General features: G+C 42.8%; 1 protein-coding gene across 1 annotated transcript in view; it reads left to right on the forward strand.

The window, feature by feature from the left end:
- Positions 1-26,050, forward strand: part of lrp5 (low density lipoprotein receptor-related protein 5) — a 100,070-nt gene that overhangs the window by 46,734 nt on the left and 27,286 nt on the right. Inside the window, exons 7-8 of the mRNA XM_037540773.1 lie at positions 4,105-4,501; positions 6,862-7,033. Of these exons, the coding sequence (XP_037396670.1) occupies positions 4,105-4,501; positions 6,862-7,033 (569 nt within the window). The remainder of the gene's footprint in view (positions 1-4,104; positions 4,502-6,861; positions 7,034-26,050) is intronic.

Consider the following 26,050-nt stretch of genomic DNA (forward strand, 5'->3'; position numbering starts at 1 on the left):
TAGTGTTTCAGCGTCTTTTTTCTCATGAATGCTAAATGAATTATTGTTCTTTTTCTTGTCCGTCTCTGCTGGGGGTGAAGCGGGGAGGGAGGGATGCACCCCCCCACCCAAAAAAACATCAAGGGCCATCCTGAAATCAAGGTCCAGGACTTGGTATTTTTTTCTTTCCCAGCCACTGAAGAACAGAGTGAGGCATTGTTTCTGTGCACCCGGCCCATTAACGACGAGCCATTCTTTTATTTAAAAAAAAAAAAAAAGTCTCACCACCTCGCTCGCCCTTTCCCGAGATGCACGGCCTCACGACTTGAATTTATAACTCTTCCAAATTTGAGGCGGTGTATTCCCAGGCCAGGAAACAATGAGACGTATTCTTCACACGCTCGTTTCAGCGGCGTGGGCCGAGATGCAGCGTCGGCCAGCGGTGCGTCACTGATGAAAACGGTCACTCCTGCAGGAATTACTGTTTAGGCCAAAACTTACATTTGCCGCAATTATCAGAGCAGCTCAGTGAGCCCAGTACATGTTTTGCTACTGTTAAAGGGGAATTCCACTACTTTTTCAGAATTTCTGGTAGAATTAAATGGTTAAGATGTAAACAGAGCGGTTCAGAGTGGTTTGGAGTGAAACCCTCACAGAAAGTCTGATGTCTGAGACATTGTTTGACAATCGTTTTCGTAAGATTTTGGCCTTACACTCCATTCATGGTGGAGGGATACATGCAGGGCGCTGTGAGGCAAAATAGTCCCCCCCAAAAAATTATTATTCCAGATTTTCCACAGATTTTTCATCATCAACATTCCATATAAACTCAGAAGACTCATGTAGGTTCTCTGGTGGTTCTGCATGGTAAATAAAATGACATCTTAGCCATTTAATTACGCAGAGATGTTGAAAAGTCTTAGGCACCCAAGAAACTTTATTTGTGTAGCTTGTGTTTATTTGCTGAGAAAAGCAAATTATTAATATTTGAATAAAGTGTGTGTGTGTGTGTGTGTGTATGTATGTATGTATGTATGTGTGTGTGTGTGTGTGTATATATATATATATATATATATATATATATATATATATATATATATATATATATATATATATATATATAATAGTGATTTTCTGGATGTTAGTGTGTTTGTTTAACCATTTCCAAGCCTCTCCTCGAGGAAGCCCAGTATGATATGTAGTTAAAAAGCAGCTCCTGGTTTGACCAATCAGTGCTTCAGTAAATTGAGAAATTGAGCTCATGATGTAACTGACAATATTAACAAGTCTCTGTGGCGGCTGTGAAGGTGTCAAGGAAAAATATGGACCCAAGAAATTCTTATTACTTTTTATTGTTTTCATGTTTGTTTGAATTATGAATACGACTTTATTCTAATGCTGAGGTAAATTGTTTAAAAATTTGATTAGATGCCTAAAACTTTCACACAGTACTGTATGTGTGACTTTTTTGGGGAAAGATGACATCAAACCAACACCTTTTAATTATGCAGAAATATTTAAAAATTGAGTGGGGTTCCCCTTTAAGTTGGGATGCTACAAATTTAACCAGCATATACATGATTTTTCTTTTGTGGATTACATCAGTCCAACATCTTAACCTTTTAATTATGCAGAAAGTTTGAGAAATCGATGGATTTCCCCTTTCAGACACTACAGGTCTGACAGATTGACTACAGTTTTTGGGGTAAAGAGGGAATTTTATTTTTTTTGTCAAACTTTCCCTTTAAGTGAGCCTCTTTAAGCACAGGTTTAGGATCTGAACAGAATGCCGAGGCAGCCTCTGATTGTAGTGGATGCTGATTAGCAGGAGCGCAGTTTAGGGGAGGTGAGCGAGGGGGATTAACATAAGTAAACGTCCACAGCGTTCTCTTTCGTTTAGCTTGGGTGGCTAAATTGAAGGCGTTTGTTGTGTTTTTTTTTTTTTTTTCTTCCTCCCCAAGACACGCGCCTCACTTTGAAGAAGCAGGGCGCGGAGTGAAGGACAAATTAAAATCAAACGCTGCGCCCCGGTGGACAAATGAAGGAGCGGAGCGGCTGTTTCTCCTCCGTCACCTCTGATTGGTGTCGGAGCTGATGGCTGCAGTGCTCGGCTGAACACGCTCTTTAAATAAGGCAGAAACGCTCTGCCTAATTGCTTCCCCTCAGAGCGGCTCTGCGGAGCCCTGCCTCCTGCAGCTGTTATGCTGGAACCTTCAGAACTGCTCTGAAGAACCTGCTCCGACGCACCTGATCCAGCTCACGACATGACAGCCAAATAACTCGCATGACCTGAGTCAGGGGCATTAGAGAGCAGCTGACACCAAGGTGGACGGGAAACGTACTGAACTTGATATTAATGCTGGATTCCAGCTCTGCTTCCCAAAATAATCAGGGCTGCACTTTCTCCACTAGTCTTTTATCTTAAATGTTCAATGGAATGGAGGGAAAAAGACAAGAAAGGAATGGAATAGAATGGAAAGTAATGGAATGCAGTTAAATGGAATAGAATGGAGTGAGAGAGCATAGTATGGAATAAAAGAGACAGAGGAATTGGATGAAATGCAACAGAAAAGAGTGGAATTTAATTGACCGGAATGGGATGGAATTAAGTGGATGGAGATGGAGATGGAATTAAATAGAATGGGATGGTGTGGGGCTGAATATGATTAAATGAAATGGAATGGAATTGCATTACATTAAATGGAATGAGATGGCCTGAAATAGAGTGGGATGGAATGGGATAGAAAGGAATGACATGAGACATAATATGATGATGAAATGGAATAGAGTGAAATGGAATGGAATTAAGGGGAGAAATGGAATGGAATAGAATTCAGTGGCTTGGGATGGAAGGGAAGAGAGCAGAATGACATGGTAGAGAATACAGTGGAATGGAAACGAAGAATAATGAAATGGAATTGAATGAAAAGAAATAGAGTAGAATTAATTGGGTAGGAAATTGGTTGGAATGACAATAGAATGGTATGAAATAGACTGATGAAATAGAATAGAATTAAGTGAAGTGTCTTGATAACATGGAATGGATTAGAATGGAATGGCATGGGATATAATGAAAAAATGCAATAAACTGGAATGAAATGGAAAATCAAAGAATGAAATTGACTTGAAGGAAATGGAATGGAATATAATTAAGTAACTTAATGGAATGAAGTGGGATGGATTTGGATACAATGGAATGAAATAGAGTGGAGTGGGATAGTATGGGATGGGATAGAATATGATGAAATTGGGATAGAATATGATGAAATATGATGAAACTGCAAGAAATAGAATAGAATTAAGTGGAGTGTATCTTGATGGCATGGAATGGATTAGAGTGGAATGGCATAGAAGAGAGTATGATGGAATGGAAGAGAAAACAGAATGGAATTGAATCAAAAGTAATTGGATGGAATGAAGTGGAATGGATAGGAATGTAATTGAATACAATGGAATGAAATTGAGTGGAGTGGGATAGTATGACATGGCATGGAAAAGAACAACATGGAACTGATTTGAAACAAATGTAGAGTGGGAAAGAATGGAGTAGGATAGGATGCAAAATAGTACAATTGAAAAGAAAAGAATAGGATAGAACTTTACTGTCCGGCCAAGGCAGCTACATCACAGTCCAGAGACCAACAGTAATACAGAATATAACGTTTTTTGTGGTTTCCTGCAGCTGAATTTCAGCTCACCTGCACTGTAGTGACCAAAACCTCTCCCAGTCCAGCCCTGGTGCTCTCCTGTGCACAATTGTGCTGTGGAGACTGTCCAGTGGCTTTTGTTATAGGCCTATAATTATCCCAGCTGTTTATCAGTCATGGCCAGTTCTTTTTTGTTTTGGTTGCAGACTGTCCATTTTATCCTAAATCATATTGTTATTGTCTCCACTCTCTCTCTCTCTGTCTCTCTGTCTCTCTGTCTGTCTCTCTGTCTGTCTCTCTGTCTGTCTCTCTGTCTGTCTCTCTGTCTGTCTGTCTGTCTGTCTGTCTTTCTCTCTCTCTCTGTCTCTCTGTCTCTCTCTCTCTGTCTCTCTCTCTCTCTCTCTCTCTCTCTCTCTCTATCTCTATCTCTATCTCTATCTCTATCTCTCTCTCCCCATCTCCCCATCTCCCCTCCCAGGAGCAGAACAGGTGCTGCTTCTAGCGCGCCGGACGGACCTGCGGCGGATCTCTCTGGACTTGCCGGACTTCACGGACATCGTCCTGCAGGTCAGCGACATCCGCCACGCCATCGCGATCGATTACGACCCGGTGGAAGGTTTTGTTTACTGGACAGACGACGAGGTCAGGGCGATCCGGAGAGCTCGGCTGGACGGCAGTGATGCCCAGACACTCATCACCACGGAAATAAACCACCCGGACGGCATCGCCGTGGACTGGGTGGCGCGAAACCTGTACTGGACCGACACCGGGACCGACCGCATCGAGGTCACGCGGCTCAACGGCACGTTTAGACGCATCCTCATATCGGAGAGGCTCAGCGAGCCCAGGGCCATAGTGCTCGACCCCATTCATGGGTGGGTCATCACAAACACAACCCCGGCCCACTTTACTGACGGCCTTTGTTTATTTTGATCGATCAGTAATGCATATCGTGCTCATACTTTTAGCACTGCAGCTATGAGGCTAATGTAGTTAACAGGTAATAGAATAGCTTCTACCCACCAATTAGCACTCGGTACATCATCACACTCGCATCAAAGTTTGTGGAGATCTTTAGTTACACTAAGGCAACATCCACACAGCAGGTAAAAATGGCCCAAATTTTCTTAACAAATCAGATTCTTTTGTTTGGCTGTTCAGATTATCTTTTAAATGTGATCTGTATGCGACACGAGTCTGAACAGATCAGCTCCTAAACTGACCCACGTGAGCGTCAAGCTGCTTCGTGGCTCATCCAGAGGTAAACAATCACGACTGCCAACGAACGCCAGTCGCTCCCGGAGGATCAGCTTCATCTTCGCCAGCATCAGAGGAACCATCGTGAAGCTTCACTGACTGACAGCTGGGCTCATCACCCAGAATGTGTTGAAGCCGTAAAATGGGCGCGGTCACTTCTGCAATTGGTGTCCTCGGGTTCTTTAAACTTTGTTTTCAGACTTTTAACTGTTCTGACGCTGCGGCCTCGTTCTCCTACGGCTGTGCCTAGACATTTCTTTCAAAATGTCTTCGACCACGGACCGGTTGAGATTTGAGGTCTCTCTAAATTGTTTGGTACAGAAACATTAGCCTAAATGTTTCGGAGTCTCAGCAGCACAAAATTGTGATGAATATCGAGTTGGAGTGACATGAAATTCGCATGAATTCTGATCTGTCAGATCACGTTGCCGCAGATCGGATACGCATCAGATTTCAGTACCACATACGAAAGCGTCTGAGATCGTCATTGATAGTGTCAGATTCAGTGTCTTACAAGTCCTCTATTTACATGTGCGCTGCTTCATCACAGTTCTCTGACAGGCTACATGGCACAATCTTCTGTTAGATGCCTTATCAGCAGAAATGGGCATTTCCGTCAAATTTGATGTTCAGATTTTCACAGCATTAATTGAATAATAATTGACGAATACTGCAGTGTTTGTATTTGGCGAAGTCTAGTGAATCCAGGTGTGTGTTACAGTGATTTTCAATTTATTTCTGAGCAAAATGTAAGGTTTACAGCACCCTCTGGTGGAGTGTAGAGTTCAGAGTATATAATGAGAGTATATCAGAGTGTATAATGGTACAGACAAGTCTTCTTACTTAAAGGGGATCTATTATGCTGTTTTTTTCTTTCCTTTATTGTGTTGTACCTTTTTGTGCATGTAAACGTTCTGCAAAGTCCCAAAGCTCAGTGTTCCCTCCAGAGGGAGAAACTCTCGCCCACAGAACCCACTTTTCTCAGCTGCCTGAAACGCCTCGTTGGAATTCCAGCCCTTTTCCCTTGTTGATGACATCATCTCGTAACACAGTCCTTACGGCCCACCTACCGACGAGCTCTGCCCCCTTACACCGCCCACAGTGGCTACTGGAGGAAGAAGAGTGTGTTCAGTGTTGTAGTGTGTGTGGTGAAGACACCGACTGGACTTTCAGGATCCACTCTGGTTCAAACTGATCCGGCAGAATTTACGCCGCTGGAATACCAGCCACAGCAGAGTTACAGCTGCTCAGGAGAGAAGGGTCTGACTGTAGACTGCAGGACAGGGGCAGAACCTAGAGGGGTGGATGAGCTGACCAATCAGCACGCTGGGCTCAATGGGAGGCGGGGCTTAAGGACACAGGAGCTCTAACAGGCCGATAGATTTCTGATTTCAGTGCTTTTTAATTATGGTTTAAAGTGGCACTTTATTCAGTCTAGGAAACCCCCTCTGATGATGTGTCTTGAAGGTGGGAAGAAGTTTTGAAAAACTACACCAGCTCTTCCTTTGTGGCCCCCAGAGCAGTTTTAGGTTTTCCAAATGTTCCTCGTCAGAAGGTTGTTGTCCTCCTCTGAGTTAGAGGTGGGCAGGATGATGATATTTTATCGTTATTGCGATACGTTTTGGCATAAACGCCGCTTTTCTGAGCATTTTGTGGATATTGCCAGTGCTTAAAGAACACCATTTCATTACAACCTGAGCAAATTAGGCATGTTTAGCTGTATTTTATGCATTGAAGTTTGTAAAAAACTGAATAAAAAGCAGTGTTGTTTTAGATTAATTAATTATTATTATTATTATTACTATTATTATGATTATTATTATTATTATTATTATTATTATCAGAAAGTCAAAATATTGTGATGCATATTCTGTATCGTGAGAATGTCCTGAAGTATCGTGATGTTTTTCTGCCATATCGCCCACCCTATGACTGGAGGCCGTCAGTATTGATGAACTCGTTAATGTTTCCTCCGCAGCTACATGTACTGGACCGACTGGGGGGAGAAGCCGAAGATTGAGCGCGCAAACCTGGATGGTTCGGACCGCATGGTTCTGGTGAACTCGTCTCTGGGCTGGCCCAATGGATTAGCACTGGATTACGCTACAGGAAAGCTGTACTGGGGAGACGCCAAAACAGACAAGATCGAGGTAAGATAAAAGAAACGGACTCAGCTGTTGGTTATCACTTCTTTTCTCTGTCGGTTGGTGAGGTGCTCAGCATTGCTAGAACACTTGTTCTTCTGTGTTCAGATCAGAACGTGGAGGTGGACGAGTGTCAGTCTGGGGACAGTTTAGTTTAAGGTCTCTGCTGTAGGGCTTGACCAAAGAAGAGCCCTTTTGGGTGCTATATATAAACCTTTTTCAAAAAGGTTCTACGTGGAAGATGGTTTTTCATGTGTTCTCAAGTAAAGAAAATTGTTCTTTATTGAACCAATATGGGTTCTTCTGTGGTTATAGAAGAATAGAAGTATTAATAGAAGAACACCCTTAAAGTGTCATATAGAACCATATACAGCACATTTTCCATCAGTTTGAAGAATGTTTCATGATTCAAAGAACCATTTAATTGTACAAAGGGTCCTTTTGAGAGTTAATGGTTCTAAATAGAACCCTTGTCTTTACAAAAGAACCCTTGAAGAACCATCTCTTTTGAGCATGTACATCATTAGAAACTGGTAATGTGGGGAATTATTAGGGCTTTAAAAGTGCATCAGTACAGATTCAGGGGGTCCAAGAGGTTAATTAGGTTATTCAGGTGGTTCTGGACCACCCAGGACCCCCTGTATTTCACACCTTGTGTATCCTGTTATATACATGGAGAATTTAAGAAGATATGCAGAAATGGAGGAAATGCCCCCAGAGCCCAGAGGATTTGTGCATCTTGGGCTGAACAACTTAATACCTGGGGGTGCCCCTTGCCACCAAGTCCAGAGTGGCGTAATTGTAAATGGTTCTGTTGCCCGGTTCTGCTGTGGTGTGAGTCAATTCCATTTGAGAATGTTTTAGCTGGACTTTCCGCCGTTGTTCGACTGTCCTCCCCATCTGAGCCATGAGCTTATGTAACGGGAGTTTCTCACACGACGTCATATGTCTTTACACATTAACATCACACACAGACTCTAAAGGAAGGTCCGGCTCGATGTTTCGGCCTCAAATGATCTCAGAATCAACATCGTACTGATGAAGATGTGACAGTAGTGGATCATTCACTCACATCCTCAGAGATGCTCCTTCACCAAGTTTAGAGTGAGTTCTCTTTGAGTTCTCTTTCGGGCGTCAGATTGACGGCCCACACTACAAAACGTTCCACATCGCTTCTTTTTAGCTGAGTGTAGTTACACATTCCCACCAGAGGGGTCTCCAAATCCCCAGAACTTACTCAGTGCAGCTTCAGATCAGTTTCATTTTTGTGTTTTTTATTTTTCTTTAAGCGCAAAACTGTCCGCAGAATGACGTCTTATACCGTTTGGTCTTTCTTTCGTTCTTTCTTTTGTTCGTTCTTTCGCTCTTTAATTTGTTCTATCTTTCGTTCTTTCATTCGTTCTTACTGTCTTTGATTTTTAATTTGTTCTCTTTCTTTCATTCTTTCATTCATTCTTTCTATCTTTTGTTTTTTGATTTGCTCCATCTTTCTTTTTTTCTTTCATTTGTTCTTTCTTTCTTGTCGTTCTTTTGTTCTTTACCTCTTTCATTCTTCTTTTTTCATTATTTCTTTCTTTTTTTGTTCTTTCATTTGTTCCTTCCTTCCTTCTTTCTTTCTTTCTCTCTTTCTCTCACTCTTTTTCTCCTGTAGTAGGTGGTAATGTTGTGGTCTGTCTGTCACATTGACAAGTAACATTTTTTTTTTCCTCTGTCTTTTTACCCATTTGCAGTGGGGGTGGGGGTTTGCGGGGCTTGGGGGGCTGATGGGGGATGGTGGGGTCTTTTTTGGGAGCTGAAAACAACATTAAGTCGTGAATGAGGAGCTGTGAAAACTGCCTTCTGGCCTGTGGAATGTGGCCGTGTGCTGCCTGAACGCTTATAAATAGAGGAATCTCTCTCTCTCTCTCTCACTCTCTCACTCTCTCTCTCTCTCTCTCTCTCTCACACTCTCACACTCTCTCTCTCTCTCTCTCTCTCTCTCTCTCTCTCTCACTCTCTCTCTCTCACTCTCTCTCTCTCTCTCTCTCTCTCACACTCTCTCTCTCTCTCTCTCTCTCTCTCTCTCTCTCTCTCTCTCTCTCTCTCTCTCTGTGTGTCTCCCCCGCCCTCTATCTCTCTGTGTCCCCCTTCTCTCTCTCGCGCACGCATGCTTTATATCTTTCCCTCACACTGTCTCTCTCTCTCTCTCTCTCTCTCTCTCTCTCTCTCTCTCTCTCTCTCTCTCTCTGTCTCTGTCTCTGTCTCTTTCTTTCTCTGTCCCCCCCTCTCCCTCTCTCTCTCTCTCTGCCCCCCCCCCTCTCGCGGTCTCTGTCTCTCTCTCTCCCCCTCTCTCTCTCACACCCTGCCTCCTATCTCTCTCTCTCTCTCTCTCACTCTCTCTCTCTCTCTCTCTCTCTGTCCCCCCTTTCTCCCCTTCTTTCTCCCCTTCTTTCTCTCTCTCTCTCTCCCCCTCTCTCTCTGCCCCCCTCCTTCTCTCTCTGACAGTCCTCTCTTTCTGAAAAGGTTTTTTTTCTTGCTCCTCATTGTCAAGCTGAATTGTTTTTTTTGACCTTTCTGTCGTTGTTCTTTGGTGGGTTCAGACAAGGTTCTGATTCGCTCACAGAAATCTCAGAAATAAAATACAAAAAATTTTTGTTGCTTAGTTTCCATATACAGCCTGACTGAACCTGAATGATAAGTAACTATTAAGTATAAAATGATAAACACACTAATGGACTGTAATACACAAGTACAAAATAAATCAACTGCGCCAGTGCATGCATGAATGCACAGAAAAGTATCCATAAAGGAATAAAGTGACCATACACAAACAAAAATATTATTTTATATAAACGAGGTGCTTAATTTCATCGATAGAGTTCTAACATTTTCCTTCAAATCTACTGGTGTCAAGTGGTTAATCTGTAAACAGAGCGGTTCATGGTGCTTTGGAGTAAATCGCTCTGTTCTAGTCTGTTCTAGACCGAGTCGGAACTGTTCACAGTGGTGGTGATAGGAACCAGACTTCCCCCTGTAAAAGCTCCTCACAGAAAGTTCCTACATGAAATGGTTCTGAATTCACTGCCTGATGACTGAGACGCTGTTTTATGATAGTTTGGAGACCTTCAACTCCATTCATGGGGGAGGGATACATGCAGGGCGCTGTGCGGCAAAATAGACCCCAAAGACTCAGAAGACTTGTGTAGGTTCTCTGGTGGTTCTGGATGGTAAATAAAATGTCTATGTCTGTGTTGTAGTCATGGCGACGCCTGGTTCCTATCACCACCACTGTAAAGACATCTGAACCATTTCACACCAAACCGCTCTGAATGACTTCAATTCAGCCGCTGAAGTTTGTTCAGGCAGCTTTCATCACTAATTGCGGCACGTTTGTTGTACCCATGTGCTCTAGCGTATCATATGCTTTGCTGTGAAGTTGAATTTTTGTGTTTTTTCCCTTTTCGTCCGAAGTTTTAGCTCCAGCCCCACATGCCTGTGTGTTGACTAACGCACAGACTCATCTGGAACATTCATGTTTGTGGTTAAACCACCTGAAATTCCTCTGGAGCGTGCGTGGTTCTGGAGCGTGTGCTGCTGAAAAGCTCTGCGTTTTGAATCCAGGCCAATAGCGCCGCTCTTTCATCTGCGCTCCCGTTCAGCTGAAAGGAGTGTGGGGTTATTGACGGCGGCGCTGAGGTTTTCTCCTTAAACACTGTGCGGATTGTGCTCTTTTATGCCCCTCTGCCTGCCTCAGTGTGTTTTTACTTCTTTTCAACAGACCACCTCCCCCACAACCTCCACCCCCCGGACCCCCCCCCCACCCCACCCCCCAAAAAGAACTCTCTGAAGTTGCCGCGGAGACCCCCTTCCCCCTTCTCCAGTCCCCTTTCAGTCCAGAGATGCTTAAGATAACTCATTTGACTGATGTGCCGTCCGGCACGGCGTGGAAAAGCGCCCCTTTGTGGAACAATTATGCAGATTGCGGTTTCACAGAAGGCTTTTCGGAGCGCTGGGTTGTGATGTGTGCGCCCTCTGGGTTCCCATAATGCACTGTGCGGAGGGCGTAGCAAGGGCCGACTTCAAAAACAGCATCCCGAGCTGTGTTTTTCAGCCTCGTCCAGCAGGGGGCCGCCCACTGTGAGGCCCCGTTAGGCATTAAAGGGATCATATCATGGAAAACGGAGTTTTCCTCACTTTGGTTTTAGTTGTAGAATGTAAACAGCGTTAAAGCTTCAGGAGTTCACTCCCAGGTCTGCTCAGTCCATATATGGAATTATACAACAGTCAGTTCCAGCCACGCAAGCTGATTGGTTGAGAGGCGTTCTAACTGTGCTGTTATTTTATCATAACATCACGGGTTTATTCACAAATGCTGTATCACTCCACTGGGACGCCGTTGCTAAGCAACGACTCTGACAGCTGTAGGAGACGCTCAAGCCATTTGAACGTTTTTACTTCTTACTTTGCCACAAACAGAAAACGGACACTTTTTAAGATCACATTTGACCGACAGCTGATTTCGTCCGACTCTGAAGATGAGACGACAGTAAATTTCCAAACTGTCGTCACAACTGAGGAGCTTTTCAGTCGGCAGCTGTGACAGAAGAACAGCTAAACAACCTGAAATCAGCCAGAAATGAACCCAACACCATTCGCCAAACTAACCGGGCTGTAAGAAGTTTTACAGACTGGCTGGAATAAAACAACATTAATACTGATCTGGCAAAACTGACAGAACTGAGCTGAACCTGATATTATTTCAGTTTTGTGGCTCAGTCCAATTTGGGCAGACTCTGAAGATGGTATTGGTTGTTTTTCTGGCTGATTCCAGGTTGTTTAGCTGTTCTTCTGTCTCAGCTGCCAACTAAAAAGCTGCTCAGTGGTGATGACAGTTTGGGAATTTAGTGTAAGGAGCTGGAGAACAAACTGCTGGCTGTGCAGTGAGTGGGCGGAGCTCGTTACTCTGACGTAGCAACAAGCTGCTCGTTAAGGAGCTATAATTTGGAGGAAGTAACTGAACATTAAAACATTAAACGCCGCGTTCACGGCCAGTTTATTCATTTCTTACTGTATTTATTTAACTGTTGTATTAAAGCAATAGACCATTCGAGGAGTGTGTTATTGCTATAACATCGCGGCTATGATGATCTACGGCCACCAAATCACAGCCGTTATGTTATTTCGTGATAATGCACTCCCTCTCGGGTTCTACCACTTAAACATTTATGAATTCATTGTTTTTGTGATGTCACAAAGAACAGCATTTACATAAATCCATCTATCTGTTCAGCCTGCAGCAGTTTAGCTCCGCACATTCATGCTAAAGTTATAAGGAATGTTTCAGTCTGAGCTGCTTATTTAATGAGGAGTAGTGAATGGCAGCCAATCAGAACAGAGCTCATTTACATGTTTTTGGTTTTTTATTTGGGGGGGGGGTTGTACGCTTTTTTGTTGGTTTTGTTTTTAATTTATTTTAAAAATCCTAGTAAACTCTATCCAAAATGACTTTGAATAAAACTTTGTTACTTTAAAAGTTTACATAATTGAATCGTTAAGATGTAAACAAATAGATTCACAGCGGTTTGGTGTGAAATGGTTCAGATGTCTTTACAGTGGTGATGACAGGAACCAGGCATCAACATGACTACAACACAGATATAGACATTTTATTTACCATCCAGAACCTACACGAGTCTTCTGAGTTTATATGGAATGTTGATGGAAAATCTGGAATAATTAGTTTTCTTTGGGGACTATTTTGCCGCACAGCGCCCTGCATGTCTCCCTTCACCATGAATGGAGTTCAAGTTCTCTAAACTATCATAAAACAGCGTCTCAGTCATCAGGCAGTGAATTCAGAACCAGTTCATGTAGGAACTGTGAGTAGCTTTTAGAGGGGGACGTCTGGTTCCTATCACCACCACTGTGAACAGTTCTGACTCAGTAAGTTTCTCTAGAACAGAGCGTTTCACTCCAAACCACTCAGAACCGCTCTGATTACATCTGAACTCTTTAATTGTAGAGAAATTTTGAAAAGTGTGTGGAGTTACCCTTTAAATGAATGCATCACCATTAACTCGGCAATTAATTTGCCAAATGCAAATTCACCACATAACATGAAACGTTTTTCCTGTAAAGATGGTAAGTGGATATAGTGAATACATCGTAAGTGGGTTGGTTGCTCTACTTCACCTCATCTACTTACATACACTTTTAAAAATGTGGGTTCTTCAAGGGTTCTTTAGTAAAAAAATGGTTCTATACAGAACCCTAAGTACACTGCATGAGGTTCTTAGCATCATTGAAGAGTTCTTCAAGTGGGTGGACACTGTGCTGTAGATTATTCGATATATGACCTTTTTAAAAGGGTTCAGTATAGCACCCAAAAGGGTTTTTCTATTGTGACAATGTCAAGCATGTAACAGTAGCAGAACCCTTTTTGCGTGCTATACAGAACCTTTTTCAAAAAGCCTATATCTAGAACCATCTATAACACAGTCTCCATCAATCTGAAGGACCATTTCATGATGCAAAGAACCCTTTGTCTGTCTGTCTCTCTCTCTCTGTCTGTCTGTCTGCTTGTCTTTCATTACTAAACCTTGAAGAACGTTCCTTTTTAAGAGGCTTTAGACTAAACTCTTCGGCTGTTGCGCTTTCAGAGCCTTTGCCGCTGAGCATGCTGTTGGCCCCGCCTTGCTGGGGTGATTGACAGTGAAAATGAATGCAATCGGATGGAATACATTTGTAAAGGCACTTCGCCACAGAATAAGCGCAGTAGATGAGAATATCACTGCTGGAACAAAACCTCGGATCTCCAAAGAGAATCCAGTGGAACCAGATCAATGGAACCACACTTTCTCCCATGTAATTCTGGGATGTTTCTTTTGGTTTATTCATCATGAAATTTGCCCACAGTGTAAAGAGCAACAGTGATTCAAATTATGTCAAAAACTGAAAAGCAACAAAAATGGAGATACAAGGTTTTGTTCCGAAAGCAGCGACATGTAATTGTGCAGAGGAGAGGCGCTGTTTCTCCTTCAACTTTGGGATGTATTTTTGTCTTTTTAGCTATGTTCTCTTTGATAATGCAAATTCAAATTAATTTTTAGTGCAAATGCGTTTAAGGTAAATAACATTTTAATTACTTATAATTATTATTATTATTATTATTATTATTATTATAATGACACCATTTTTGATTAATCACATGAAGCATAAATTTGCAGTTTTGTAAATTCTATTAAAGCGTTTTGGCATGTGCCCGCCCCCCGGGCTCTGATGACAGCACACAAATCACAAGCCCCGCCTCCTAGGTGCCGCCTCCGGTCCCACAATGAGGCCACTTTACTTAGGCTCGCATTTGGTCCAGGCGGACAAGCTGCGGAACAGGGACGGTAACGAGGAGGTGGATCAACCAGCTTTCGCTCCCTCTTTGCTGGCGCTGTGCTGCCCTTTAAACAGAGCCAGCTGAGTGGAGTGGAGAGGGAACAGAGAGAGAGAGAGAAGGATGAGCAGCAGCAACAAGAGAGAACTGATGAGTAGAAAAGCTCGTCTGAGTAAGAAAAGGACTGAACGGTCTAGTTTGAGCTTAGAGTTGGTTTGATTCGGTTGTTTTGTGTTTTTGTGTGAAATGGCTGAACCCTCCCTCCAGCGTCCTCCTTGAGCCTGGGGTAGCGTGTGCTGTGCTACAAGCGTCTTCATCTCTGTGTAAATGAAGAATAATAATTATTATTTTCATTTATATTTTCATGGTGACAAAGTTAAACAGTAATACAAGAAATCAAACATATTCATTTAGAATCGTATAAGAAAACGACAGAGCAAATTAAAAGGTAAACACCTCGAGACGTGGAGATTTAATTAAAGAGATTTTTAGATGCTTCTTAACCTCTTCAACTCTTTGGAATCAACGGTGGTTCCAAAACGCATTTCATGTTCTTCATAACATTCATATTTTATAAGCTCCCTTCAGAAGCTGGGCGTCGTGTGAGGCTGTAACTCTTCTCTCCAGTCTAATAGACGGTGATGTCATTTTAAACCCTTATAATAAAAGAAGCTGAACTCAGTTTGTTTTTCTACTGAAAGTCGACCCGTTTTTCCCCAAATCTGGGCTATAAACTATAAACAGACGGCGTCTCTTCAGTGATCTGCTCTGGAAATATTACTTTTATAAAACAACACAAAGAGCGTCTGAGATTTTTGGCTTTCCGCAGTAAATTCAATTCAATTCAACTTTATTGTCATTATACAATACAGGGTAGTGCAGTATAACGAAACACTATCGGGCTACTTTTCCAGTGCAGTAATAAAAGATGCATAGTAAACAGTACAAAGACAGTAAAAGACAGCCAGTATGTGCAGTCAGTAGGTACAGGTGTCGAACGTAGACAAGATGTGCGTAGGCAAGTGTTATAGGTGTATTGGACGTATAGACGGTTAGTGCATAGTCAGGTATTGAAGTGTATCAGGTATATAGACAGAAATGTGCTGGTGAATTGCAGTACAGTAAATGCAGAAGTACTATTTGTAAAAAACAAAAAAAGATGTAAACAGTGATCTGTATATAAAGTGTACAGTGCAGGTACAGATTAGCAGCGTAAATTGTAAGCATATAGTAATATGTGTAGATCATAATACATTTTCTGTTAATTTGAGGGGAGCTTTTACAAAAATAAATCAACAAAATAAAAATGTACATTTATTTCATGCAGGTACTGAATAATTTGGTCATGTAAATTCAGATGGACAAACCAAAATATACCCTAGTCAATAAAAGTGAGCACTGAGCACTGAAATGTGAAATCTAGTGGACCAAATGTCAAATTAAAATTGTAATTTAAAATTGTGATTTAATGTTTGAGTCCAAAATTGTACGTAAGAGTGTGAAATTTCAATTCAAATATGCGAAGGCGCTGCAATTTTACGTACATTTTCGTGTTCATATAACTCTGGCTTCCTCCTGTGTGTGAATGAGGAGGTGTCTGTGTTTGATCTGGTTATTGCTGTAGTTTTTTAGGCAGGTTCTCTAGACGCCCCGCGATGGAGCCGTTAGTCTGCAGTGAATCCAGCGCTGATGAAATGAGGTCGCGTTCATTGCCGAGGATCAAACGCTCAGGGCTGAAAGGCCGACAGCCCGTGCGCTGATGGATGCTGGCTGTAGAAGGAGTGTGAAAGGGATCAATAATGTTTTTTGTGACGTCCCGCTGCAGCGCCGCTCCAGTCCCGCTCCGCTTTCAGGCCGGCGCGAGGCGTGAAACCTGATTTGCGCAGGATTTCTCCAACAACGGGCCCTTTCTAAAACACTGGCCATGCTAATGACGGCGCTTTTGTTTCTGCGTTAGCGGCCTCTCCACAGAGTTTCAGACAGGAGCTGCTGAGCTGCTGTTTGATGACTGATTTAGTCTTCTGGAAAGATCCAAAGATCCAGGAGTGACAGTAGTGAGCGGGGGGCGCGTCCAAAACCACCAACAGCAAACACAAATCTGGGGTCCTGCATGTCAGGAGAACACTGAGCTGTTCAGCGGGGAAGTTTATAATGCGCTGGGCTACAGTGACAATGATGCTGATTATGGAGAAAGTTGGAAAGTTGTTTAGTTTTCACTAAAGTTCTCTGTGAGTAACTCAGATTGCTCAGATTAACTCCTCTACGCTCAGATTAACTCCTCTACGCTCAGGTTAACTCTTCTACGCTTAGATTAACTGCTCTACTCTTTAGATTGACTCTTCTATGCTCAGATTGACTCCCCTACGCTCAGATTGGCTCCCCTACCCTCAAATTGACTCCTCTATGCTTTAGATTGACTCCTCTACACTCAGATTGACTCCTCTATGCTCAGATTGACTCCTCTACACTCAGATCATCTCATTCTTTATCTGTTTGTCTTAAATCCAGCATTATACTCAGCAAGAATTCACACTGCAATTTACCCAAATTCACTGGTTGTGGTTAAGCTACTGGTGACTTCACAACTGGGACAAAGTTGATCTGCGAGTTGTGGTATTTTGGAGCAAAATGTGTGGAAAAGGACAGAGCTTAAATTCCACCAATAGGAGAATGGCACAGCGAGAAATCCACCATTAGGAGAAGAGCACAGCTAGAAATCCACCAATAGGAGAATGGCACAGCGAGAAATCCACCATTAGGAGAAGAGCACAGCTAGAAATCCACCAATAGGAGAATGGCACAGCGAGAAATCCACCATTAGGAGAAGAGCACAGCTAGAAATCCACCAATAGGAGAATGGCACAGCTAGAAATCCACCATTAGGAGAAGAGCACAGCTAGAAATCCAGCAATAAGAGAACGGCACAGCTAGAAATCCAGCAATAAGAGAACAACACAGCTAGAAATCCAGCAATAAGAGAACGACACAGCTAGAAATCCAGCAATAAGAGAACGACACAGCTAGAAATCCAGCAATAAGAGAACGACACAGCTAGAAATCCAGCAATAAGAGAACGACACAGCTAGAAATCCAGCAATAAGAGAACGACACAGCTAGAAATCCAGCAATAAGAGAACGACACAGCTAGAAATCCAGCAATAAGAGAACGACACAGCTAGAAATCCAGCAATAAGAGAACGACACGGCTAGAAATCCAGCAATAAGAGAACGACACGGCTAGAAATCCAGCAATAAGAGAACGACACGGCTAGAAATCCAGCAATAAGAGAACGACACGGCTAGAAATGCAGCAATAAGAGAACGACACGGCTAGAAATGCAGCAATAAGAGAACGACACGGCTAGAAATGCAGCAATAAGAGAACGACACAGCTAGAAATGCAGCAATAAGAGAACGACACAGCTAGAAATGCAGCAATAAGAGAACGACAGAGCTAGAAATGCAGCAATAAGAGAACGACAGAGCTAGAAATGCAGCAATAAGAGAACGACACAGCTAGAAATGCAGCAATAAGAGAACGACACAGCTAGAAATGCAGCAATAAGAGAACGACACAGCTAGAAATGCAGCAATAAGACAACGGCACAGCTAGGAATCCAGCAATAAGACAACGGCACAGCTAGGAATCCAGCAATAAGACAACGGCACAGCTAGGAATCCAGCAATAAGAGAACAGTATAGCTAGAAATCCAGCAATAAAAGAACAATACAGCTAGAAATCCAGCAATAAGAGCCATTTTTTCCACACATTTTGCTCCAAAATGCCAAAAATGCCATGGATCAACTTTGTCGTGGTTGCGAAGGCATCATTAGTTTCACCACAACCACTGAATTTGGGTAAGTTGCAGTGTGAATTCTTGCTGTATACAATGCTGGATTTAAGACAAACAAATAAAGAATGAGTGAAAGTTGATCTGCACTGTATTTAAAAGAAAAACAAAACAGGTCTGATTTAGTTTCCTCTGCAGAAATTCCTCCTTACAGAACCGCACACTCACTCAGAAGCCAGGTTCTAAGAGTATTTACTTACTTACTTACTTACTTACTTATTTATTTATTTATTTATTTATTTATTTACTCGCTCTTGCAGAGCCAGATCTGTCCCGTGGTAATCTGAGCCAAAATGCCCTTTATTGCCTAGTAACAGTTCTGTTGCTCTGCTGGTCCACAGTTAAATCTGTGCTTTCATGTTCTAAAGTCTCAGGATACACAGTTTGTTCTGAATTTCAAGTAGTTACCCACCCACCCCTGCCCCCCACCCCACCTCAAAATATAAAGAAAAAATGGAAAAATGTACAGATAATTATCTCACTCGTTCTCACTCTCTCTCTCATCTTCGAGAAGGCTGTAGGGAATGGGTCGCAAAAAGGGTTCTATATAATCTCTGAAATATCTATATCAAAACCATATACAGCACATTCACCATCAATGTAAAGACCCATTTCACCATGCAGAGAACCATGCAAGCATACAAATGGGTCTAAAAAAATTAAGTATATCTGTACTCTGAAAAAAGTATCATGACGAAATGCATCACAATAATGATAATATATCATAGTATCGTCCAGCCCTGCTCTGCCACCCATATTGCTGTTTGTATAATCGGTCTCCTTTTCACTCCTTACACACGGGGAGGTTCCTCTGAGTTACTGAACTGCAGAAACTCTCTCTCTCTCTCTCTCTCTCTCTCTCTGTCTCTCTCTCTCTCTGTCTGTCTCTCTCTCTCTCTCTCTCTCTCTCCACCACAATCCTCCTTATTTCCTGTGGGATGCGTCTCTGTCCCCATCTGGCTGCTCTGCTCCTGTTCTGGCTCTGTTTGTGGTTATTAACATGGCGCTCTGTGCTGTTGTGGTGAAGCTGCAGAGCGTCTCAAAATGCAGAACATCTGCAGATGAGCAGCAGCACCAGCACTCACGATTTACTGACTCCCTTAAAGGAAAAGTTCAAGTGTAATCTGTAAATCTTAAAACTTCAATAAAAACACATTTCAGACTGAAAGCAGTAGCAGCCCCGCCGAGGGCCACTTTCGGTCCCCTGCATTTAAAGGGGAATTCCACCCATTGTTCAAAATTCCTACATGACTTACGTGGTTAAGATGTGAACAGAGTGCTTCAGAGTGGTTTGGTGTGAAACGTGCCGTTCTAGAGAAACGTGGGCCCAATCCCATTTCTTCTTTTTAACCCTAACCCCTTGGAACTGGTTTCTAAGAGGTAGTGGTTGAGATCTTGCCTCTGAAATGGGACCCTCAAATAAAAAGAGCATCACTTCATTAACGGCTACTAGCGCTGCTCTGTAGGCGACCCTGCCCGTCTGCAGTGACAGCAGAGGAGGGGAGAGTTCAGCTCCTCACTGCTGGCCTGTGGTTACATTTAGGGGATCATAAGCCTTCAAAGAGGGGGGCAATTATTTGTTATTAACCACCCCCCTAATTCTTCAGTGATATGAAGCTGAAGTCAGATATTCTCCAGATTCTCGTTCGAATTTTCCCGCTCCACCTTAAATGGAGCAGCAGCTACATTCTGGCACTTCATGCGTCAGAACTGCTGGACTATTTAAGGCGGAACGGAAAAGTTATCGAGCTAGCTACGAGACATTAGCATAATACTAGTGATGTTTTATGCTTATGTTGTGAAGAAAATGACCAAAATACACTGAGACGACATTAAACTAAGAAAAAATAATGGTTATTGTAATATTTTAACAGAGAAAATTCTCATATTTGTGGGTTTCTTTGGTCTCTTGTTCTCCATCTGGCCTGTTTTTCTTTATTTCTCATATCTCTCTGTTTGGAGGGTCATGTAGCCCCAACACTTCACCCCACCCCTCTATCTCAACAAGAACCGGGACACCCTACACCTAGACAAGAACACTGAGAACAGAGGGCTAAGGGTTGAGTGGTAGGAGCTAGGGGTGAAATGGGATTGGGCCTTTCCGAGTCAGAACTGTTCACAGTGGTGGTGATGGGAACCAGACGTCCACCTCTAAAAGCTCCTCACAGAAAGTTCCTACATGAAATGGTTCTGAATTCACTGCCTGATGACTGAGACGCTGTTTTATGATAGTTTAGAGAACTTAAACTCCATTCATGGTGGAGGGAGATATGCAGGGCACTCTTAGGCCAAGTAGTCCCTAAAGAATCAATCAACCTTTATTTAAACCCAGAGTACATTGAGGGAGACGCTCATTTACAGTGTAGCCGAGTCAGTGTAGAAAACAGAAGTTAAGTAGTAAAAAACACAAGAAATGCCAAAAAATGTCAAAAATTCATAGCAGTAAATAAAATCAGCCAACCATTAAAATTACAGCAATATAGTGACGTAGTAAGTAAATTAAAATAAGGATAAATAATATCAAAATAAATAAATCTTATTTCAGATGTCTATCACTATTTTACCAGTATCGGCATATGTAAATGCAAAGTAATCATTTCATATCAAATCACTCTTTGTTTACATCTCAACCTCTAAACTATGCAGAAATTTAGAAAAATTGGTGGAGTTCCCCTTTTCTTTCAGTAACTTGTGAAACTGTTATGTTAATAATAAGTTGTGTTATTATTGCTTTGTTACTACTATTATTATAATTGTAGTTTTATTGTTTAACCGTTTTGGTCGTTCTGATATTGTTATCGTTTGAACAGTAGAAAATGATTATCGTGGTTATCGATGTATCGTGCAGCTGTTGTGGGAAACTGAGCTGAAACTGAGCTCCGATTAAAAAGTGGATCAGCTCTGTATTTGTCGTGTTGCTGTCAGGTCTGCTGACGCTGTTTTCTCATCGTAGTAATCCAAACTCTGAAATGCGTAAGTTTTGACAGTCTGAGTAAACCGTGTCCTCCCATACAGACTTTCTGCGAAAGTAAACGCGCCCCGGCGCTGTTTCAATGTGGAAAGCCAGGCTCAGGTTAAATAAAGAAAGTGTTTAAATCATTTCTGGCTCCCTACCGGACTTGACTGCCTGGATTGCCTTCATTGTTATTGTTGTGGTGCGAGTTATGCTCGGTTTTTGATGGTCTGGGTAAATCGAGACGCTTTGTGTTAAAATAAACGCGCCCCGGAGCTGCGCGCTGAGAGTTTGTCATGCAGGCCTCCACAGGATGTTGATATTTTATTTACTCGCACATTTATTTACTGGCTGGGTAAACAGGACGCAGGCATGTTTCGGGGTCAGCACGTCTCCCGTGTGCCTCCTCATGAAGGACTCGTCTCGGTCAGAGGAGCTTTGTTGCGCTTTCGCAGCCAAAAGGAACAGCGCAGGGTTCGGGTAGTGTTGCCCAATCAGCGCTGCGGTAGAGCCTCCCTGCGCTCTGAGGTAGAACATCAGCGAGAACCATCTGTTAATAGAGCCAACGGGCTCAGTAGAGCCTTTCCAGGAGAGCGTTCAGCAGACCGAGCTCACATGCACACTTCAAAAAGATGGTTCTTGAAGGGTTCTTTAATAAAGAAAGTGGTCCGATAGAACCGCGAACACTTAAGGAACCCTTTGCATGCCTAAATGGTTCTTTGCGTGGTGAAGCCGTTCTTCAGACTGATGGAGAATATGTTGTGTATGCTTCTGTATAGCATAGATTTTAATCTGAACTGTGTTTGAGCTCTGTAGAACATGTTCCTGTAGTGTTGAGGTAGGTGTAGTGTTAGTCAGCTGAGCTGCGGTTCTGATGCACCGTCGCAGTTCAAGGTGAAGAAAGCGAGTTTTTACCAGCTGTGAAAGTCAGAGCTGAGGAGAGAAACCAGCTCAGAGACGAATTCCTCCACCATGAGCTCAGACTGAGATTAACTTGCTCTCTCCCTGCCTCTCTCTGTCTCTCTCTCTACCTCTCTCTGCCTCTCTCTCTTTCTTTCTCTCTATCTCTGTCTTTATCTCTACACCTCTCTCTCTGCCTCTCTCTTTCTCTCTATCTCTGTCTTTATCTCTACACCTCTCTCTCTGTCTCTCTCTGCCTCTCTCTACCTCTCTCTTTCTCTCTTTCTCTCTATCTCTCTACCTCTCTCTGTCTCTCTCTCTCTCTCTCTCTCTCTATCTTTCTCTGTCTCTACCTCTCCATCTCTCTACCTCTCTCTCTCTCATTCTTTCTTCATCCTGTTCTATGTTGCCCTTCACTCTCTCCCTGTGTATCATCCTCTTCTTTTTTGCTCTCTCATTCTTTGTACTCATTCTCATTCTTTTTTTGTTCTTGTTCTTTGTCTCTTTTTTCTGACTCTTCTGCTCTTTCTCTCCCTCACTGTGTAAAAATATAGTTTTCTTTCCCTTATTGCACCTGTCTTTACTCCTCTCTTTTTATTTTTCTGTCTTTTCTCTCTCTCTAACCCTCTCTCCACTCCCCCCCTCTGTTTTGTCTCTGTCTTTTTGTGTGTTGTGTTTTAGTGTGTTTGTGGTTCTCTGCTCGATGCGGTTCTCTCTGTATTCTGCTGGCGTGATTCTGTGTGGAGAGAGAAGTGAAAGCGAAGTCACGGCCGGCGTTCAGGTCAGATCAGCGTGTCTAATTGCGTGTTTAAAAGCTGAATTGCGTTTGTGTTGGAGATGAGGCTCCTGCTGGTCTGCGGGACCATCAGAGTTTTTATTGTATTTTTTTCTTGCTTCGCTTTTAAATCTGGCTGAATGGAGCGTAAAATTGACCGAAAAACCCTAATAAATGAGTCTCTCTCAGGGCAGAACTTACAGACGTGCCTCAAGTCTTTAATACATACATATTTTTAATCCTTTATTTGAGTAAATGCTTTTTGTTTCTACAAGTGACCAGCATGTGTCCATGTTTATAGACCCCGTTAACACCTGGCCACTTGTGTGTCTGAAGTGTCAGGATTATTTCTGGATGAGGCCCAATCACATAGAAATGCTAGTGTAACCGCATTCAGACCACTTCAGGAGGTGGACGGACACACATTTGATCCGCATTATAGCAGCGTAAACACCTCCATCACTCCTAGACACCCAAAATCCCTCTCAGTACAACCATTCTTCTCCCAGTGTTACCCCAAAACCCTCCTGGTAAAACCGAAACCCATTGCAGTATAATCGAAATCTCTCCCAGTACTACCCAATCTCCTCCCAGTACAAACAAAACCCCTTCCAGTACCACCCAAACTCCCCCCAGTACACCCGAAACCCCTCCCAGTACTACCAGTCTTCTCCCAGTGTAACCCAAAACCCTCCTGGTACAACCGAAACCCATCGCAGTATAATCAAAATCCCTCCCAGTACAACCAAAACTCCTATCAGTATAAACCAAAACTCCTTCCAGTACAACCAAAACCCCTCCCCGTGCAACCAACACTCATCCCAGTATAAACCAAAACCCCTCTCAGTAATTTAATAATAATTATTCTTTATTTTTATATAGCACTTTTATCAAGCCGAAAGTCGCTTAAACATCGCAGTACAACCCAAGCAGAGACACAGTACAACCCAAACCCATCCCAGTACAACCAAAACTCCTCCCGGTACAACCGAAACTCATCACAGTATATTCAAAATGCCTCCCAGTACAACCAGACCCCTCCCAGTACAACTGAAACTCCTCCCGGCACAAACAAAACCCCTCCCAGTACAACTGAAACTCCTCCCAGTACAAACAAACCCACTCCCACTACAACATTAAACATGCCTAGGCTGACTGGAGTAAAGGGGGAACTGGGTAAAGGTGAAGTATCGCTTTAAGACGGCCTAGTGGTCCTCAGGTCCAGCTGAAGCTGAACAGTAAAGGAGAAACAGATGTGTATGTGTGTGTGTGTGTGTGTGTGTGTGTGTGTGTGTGTGTGTGTGTAATCTGGACCGCGACTGGACTCTTACACTAAACTGACTACAGACCCATAAATCTCACTGTATTGGATCAGAACCGGCTGATACTCCAGGCTTCATTGGCATAAAAAGAAAAAGTGGTGAAAGGACAGTGGTTCCATGTAGAACCAAGAACCTTTGCATGCTTAAATGGTTCTCTTAATGTAGTTCTATATAGAACCTTGTTGAAAAGCCTTAACATCATAACTATAGCAGAACCCTTTTGGTTCTCTGTAGGTTTGTTCTGTAATTTTTAACAGAACAATTTGTCCAGAACGGCTGAGACCTTTTGAGTCTTTGTTCTTCTCTTGTTCTTCCTCATGCACTTATGGTGGTTCTCCTTTTGAGTCTTGGTTCCTCTCATTGTTATTCCTCATGTTCTTATGAAGGTTCTCCTATTGAGTCTTGTTTCCTCTAAGTGGTTCATCCTCATGTCCTTAGGAAGGTTCTGCTTTTCAGTCTCAGTTCCTCGCAGTACTTCTTCCTTATGTTCATAGAGAGACTCTCCCTTTGAGTCTTGGTTTCTCTCCATGTTCTTCCTCATGCTTTTAGGGATGTTCTCATTTTGAGTGTTGGTTCTTTTTCATGCTCTTAAAGAGGTTCTCCTTTTCAGTTTTTGTTCTTCTCTGGTTCTTCCTGTTGTTCCTAAAGAGTTTCTCCTTTTCAGTTTTGGTACCTCTCTGGTTCTTTCTCATGCTCGTAGACAGGTTTTTTTTTTTCCCCCTTTTGAGACATCCTCTCTGGTTCTTCTTCATGCTCCTCATTGGTTCCTCTCAGCACCTTCCTTGGCGACGCTCATCAGGTGGCTTCACCTGTGTTTCTGGACAGACTGCTTGAGGACAGCAGTGGCTGTTAATCTGAGCATTTAGAACTTCCTCTGGTGCTGCAGGAACCACATTCTCTCCTTCCTCCTCTTTTCTCCTGCAGGTGTGTGTTGACCTAATTTCTCTGTGGTGTTCGTGGTAATAAGAGGCATGGACTTGGTCCAGGAATGACCTCATGGGTGTGCGAGTTTCGTATTTCAGAGTATTCCAGGCGCTGTGTGAGGAGCGTTTTTACTCCGCAGAGCTGAAACGTGATGTCCGGCGCCTCAAGCTGCTCCAGTGTCTGCTAGAGTCTCTGGGCGGGCTGGAGTCTCTCTCACCTGCTGCTGCCTTCTGTTGTTCCTGGATTTGGGGAATTCAGAGCTCAGGAACAATAACCAGATCAAAGATTTGATTGATTTGGAGATTAAAATGTACCTTTTATTAGCTGATGCTGTTCAGATGTTGTATGTTTTTGTATAAAGCTAAACAAAATACTGAGAGACCGCTGCTGTTTTCAGCTCTGCTGATGCTCTTTAGTCAATCTTACTGTCTTTGTTTCTCTCTCTGTTCCTCTTTTGCTGGTTTCTCGCTCTGTCTCTTTGTTTCTCTCTCTGTTCCTCTTTTGCTGGTTTCTCGCTCTGTCTCTTTGTTTCTCGCTCTGTCTCTTTGTTTCTCTCTCTGTTCCTCTTTTGCTGGTTTCTCGCTCTGTCTCTTTGTTTCTCTCTCTGTTCCTCTTTTGCTGGTTTCTCGCTCTGTCTCTTTGTATCTCTCTCTGTTCCTCTTTTGCTGGTTTCTCGCTCTGTCTCTTTGTTTCTCGCTCTGTCTCTTTGTTTCTCTCTCTGTTCCTCTTTTGCTGGTTTCTCGCTCTGTCTCTTTGTTTCTCTCTCTGTTCCTCTTTTGCTGGTTTCTCGCTCTGTCTCTTTGTATCTCTCTCTGTTCCTCTTTTGCTGGTTTCTCGCTCTGTCTCTTTGTTTCTCTCTCTGTTCCTCTTTTGCTGGTTTCTCGCTCTGTCTCTTTGTTTCTCGCTCTGTCTCTTTGTTTCTCGCTCTGTCTCTT

The sequence above is a fragment of the Pygocentrus nattereri genome, chromosome 8 (genome assembly GCF_015220715.1).
Source record: "Pygocentrus nattereri isolate fPygNat1 chromosome 8, fPygNat1.pri, whole genome shotgun sequence".
Lineage (NCBI taxonomy): Eukaryota > Metazoa > Chordata > Actinopteri > Characiformes > Serrasalmidae > Pygocentrus > Pygocentrus nattereri.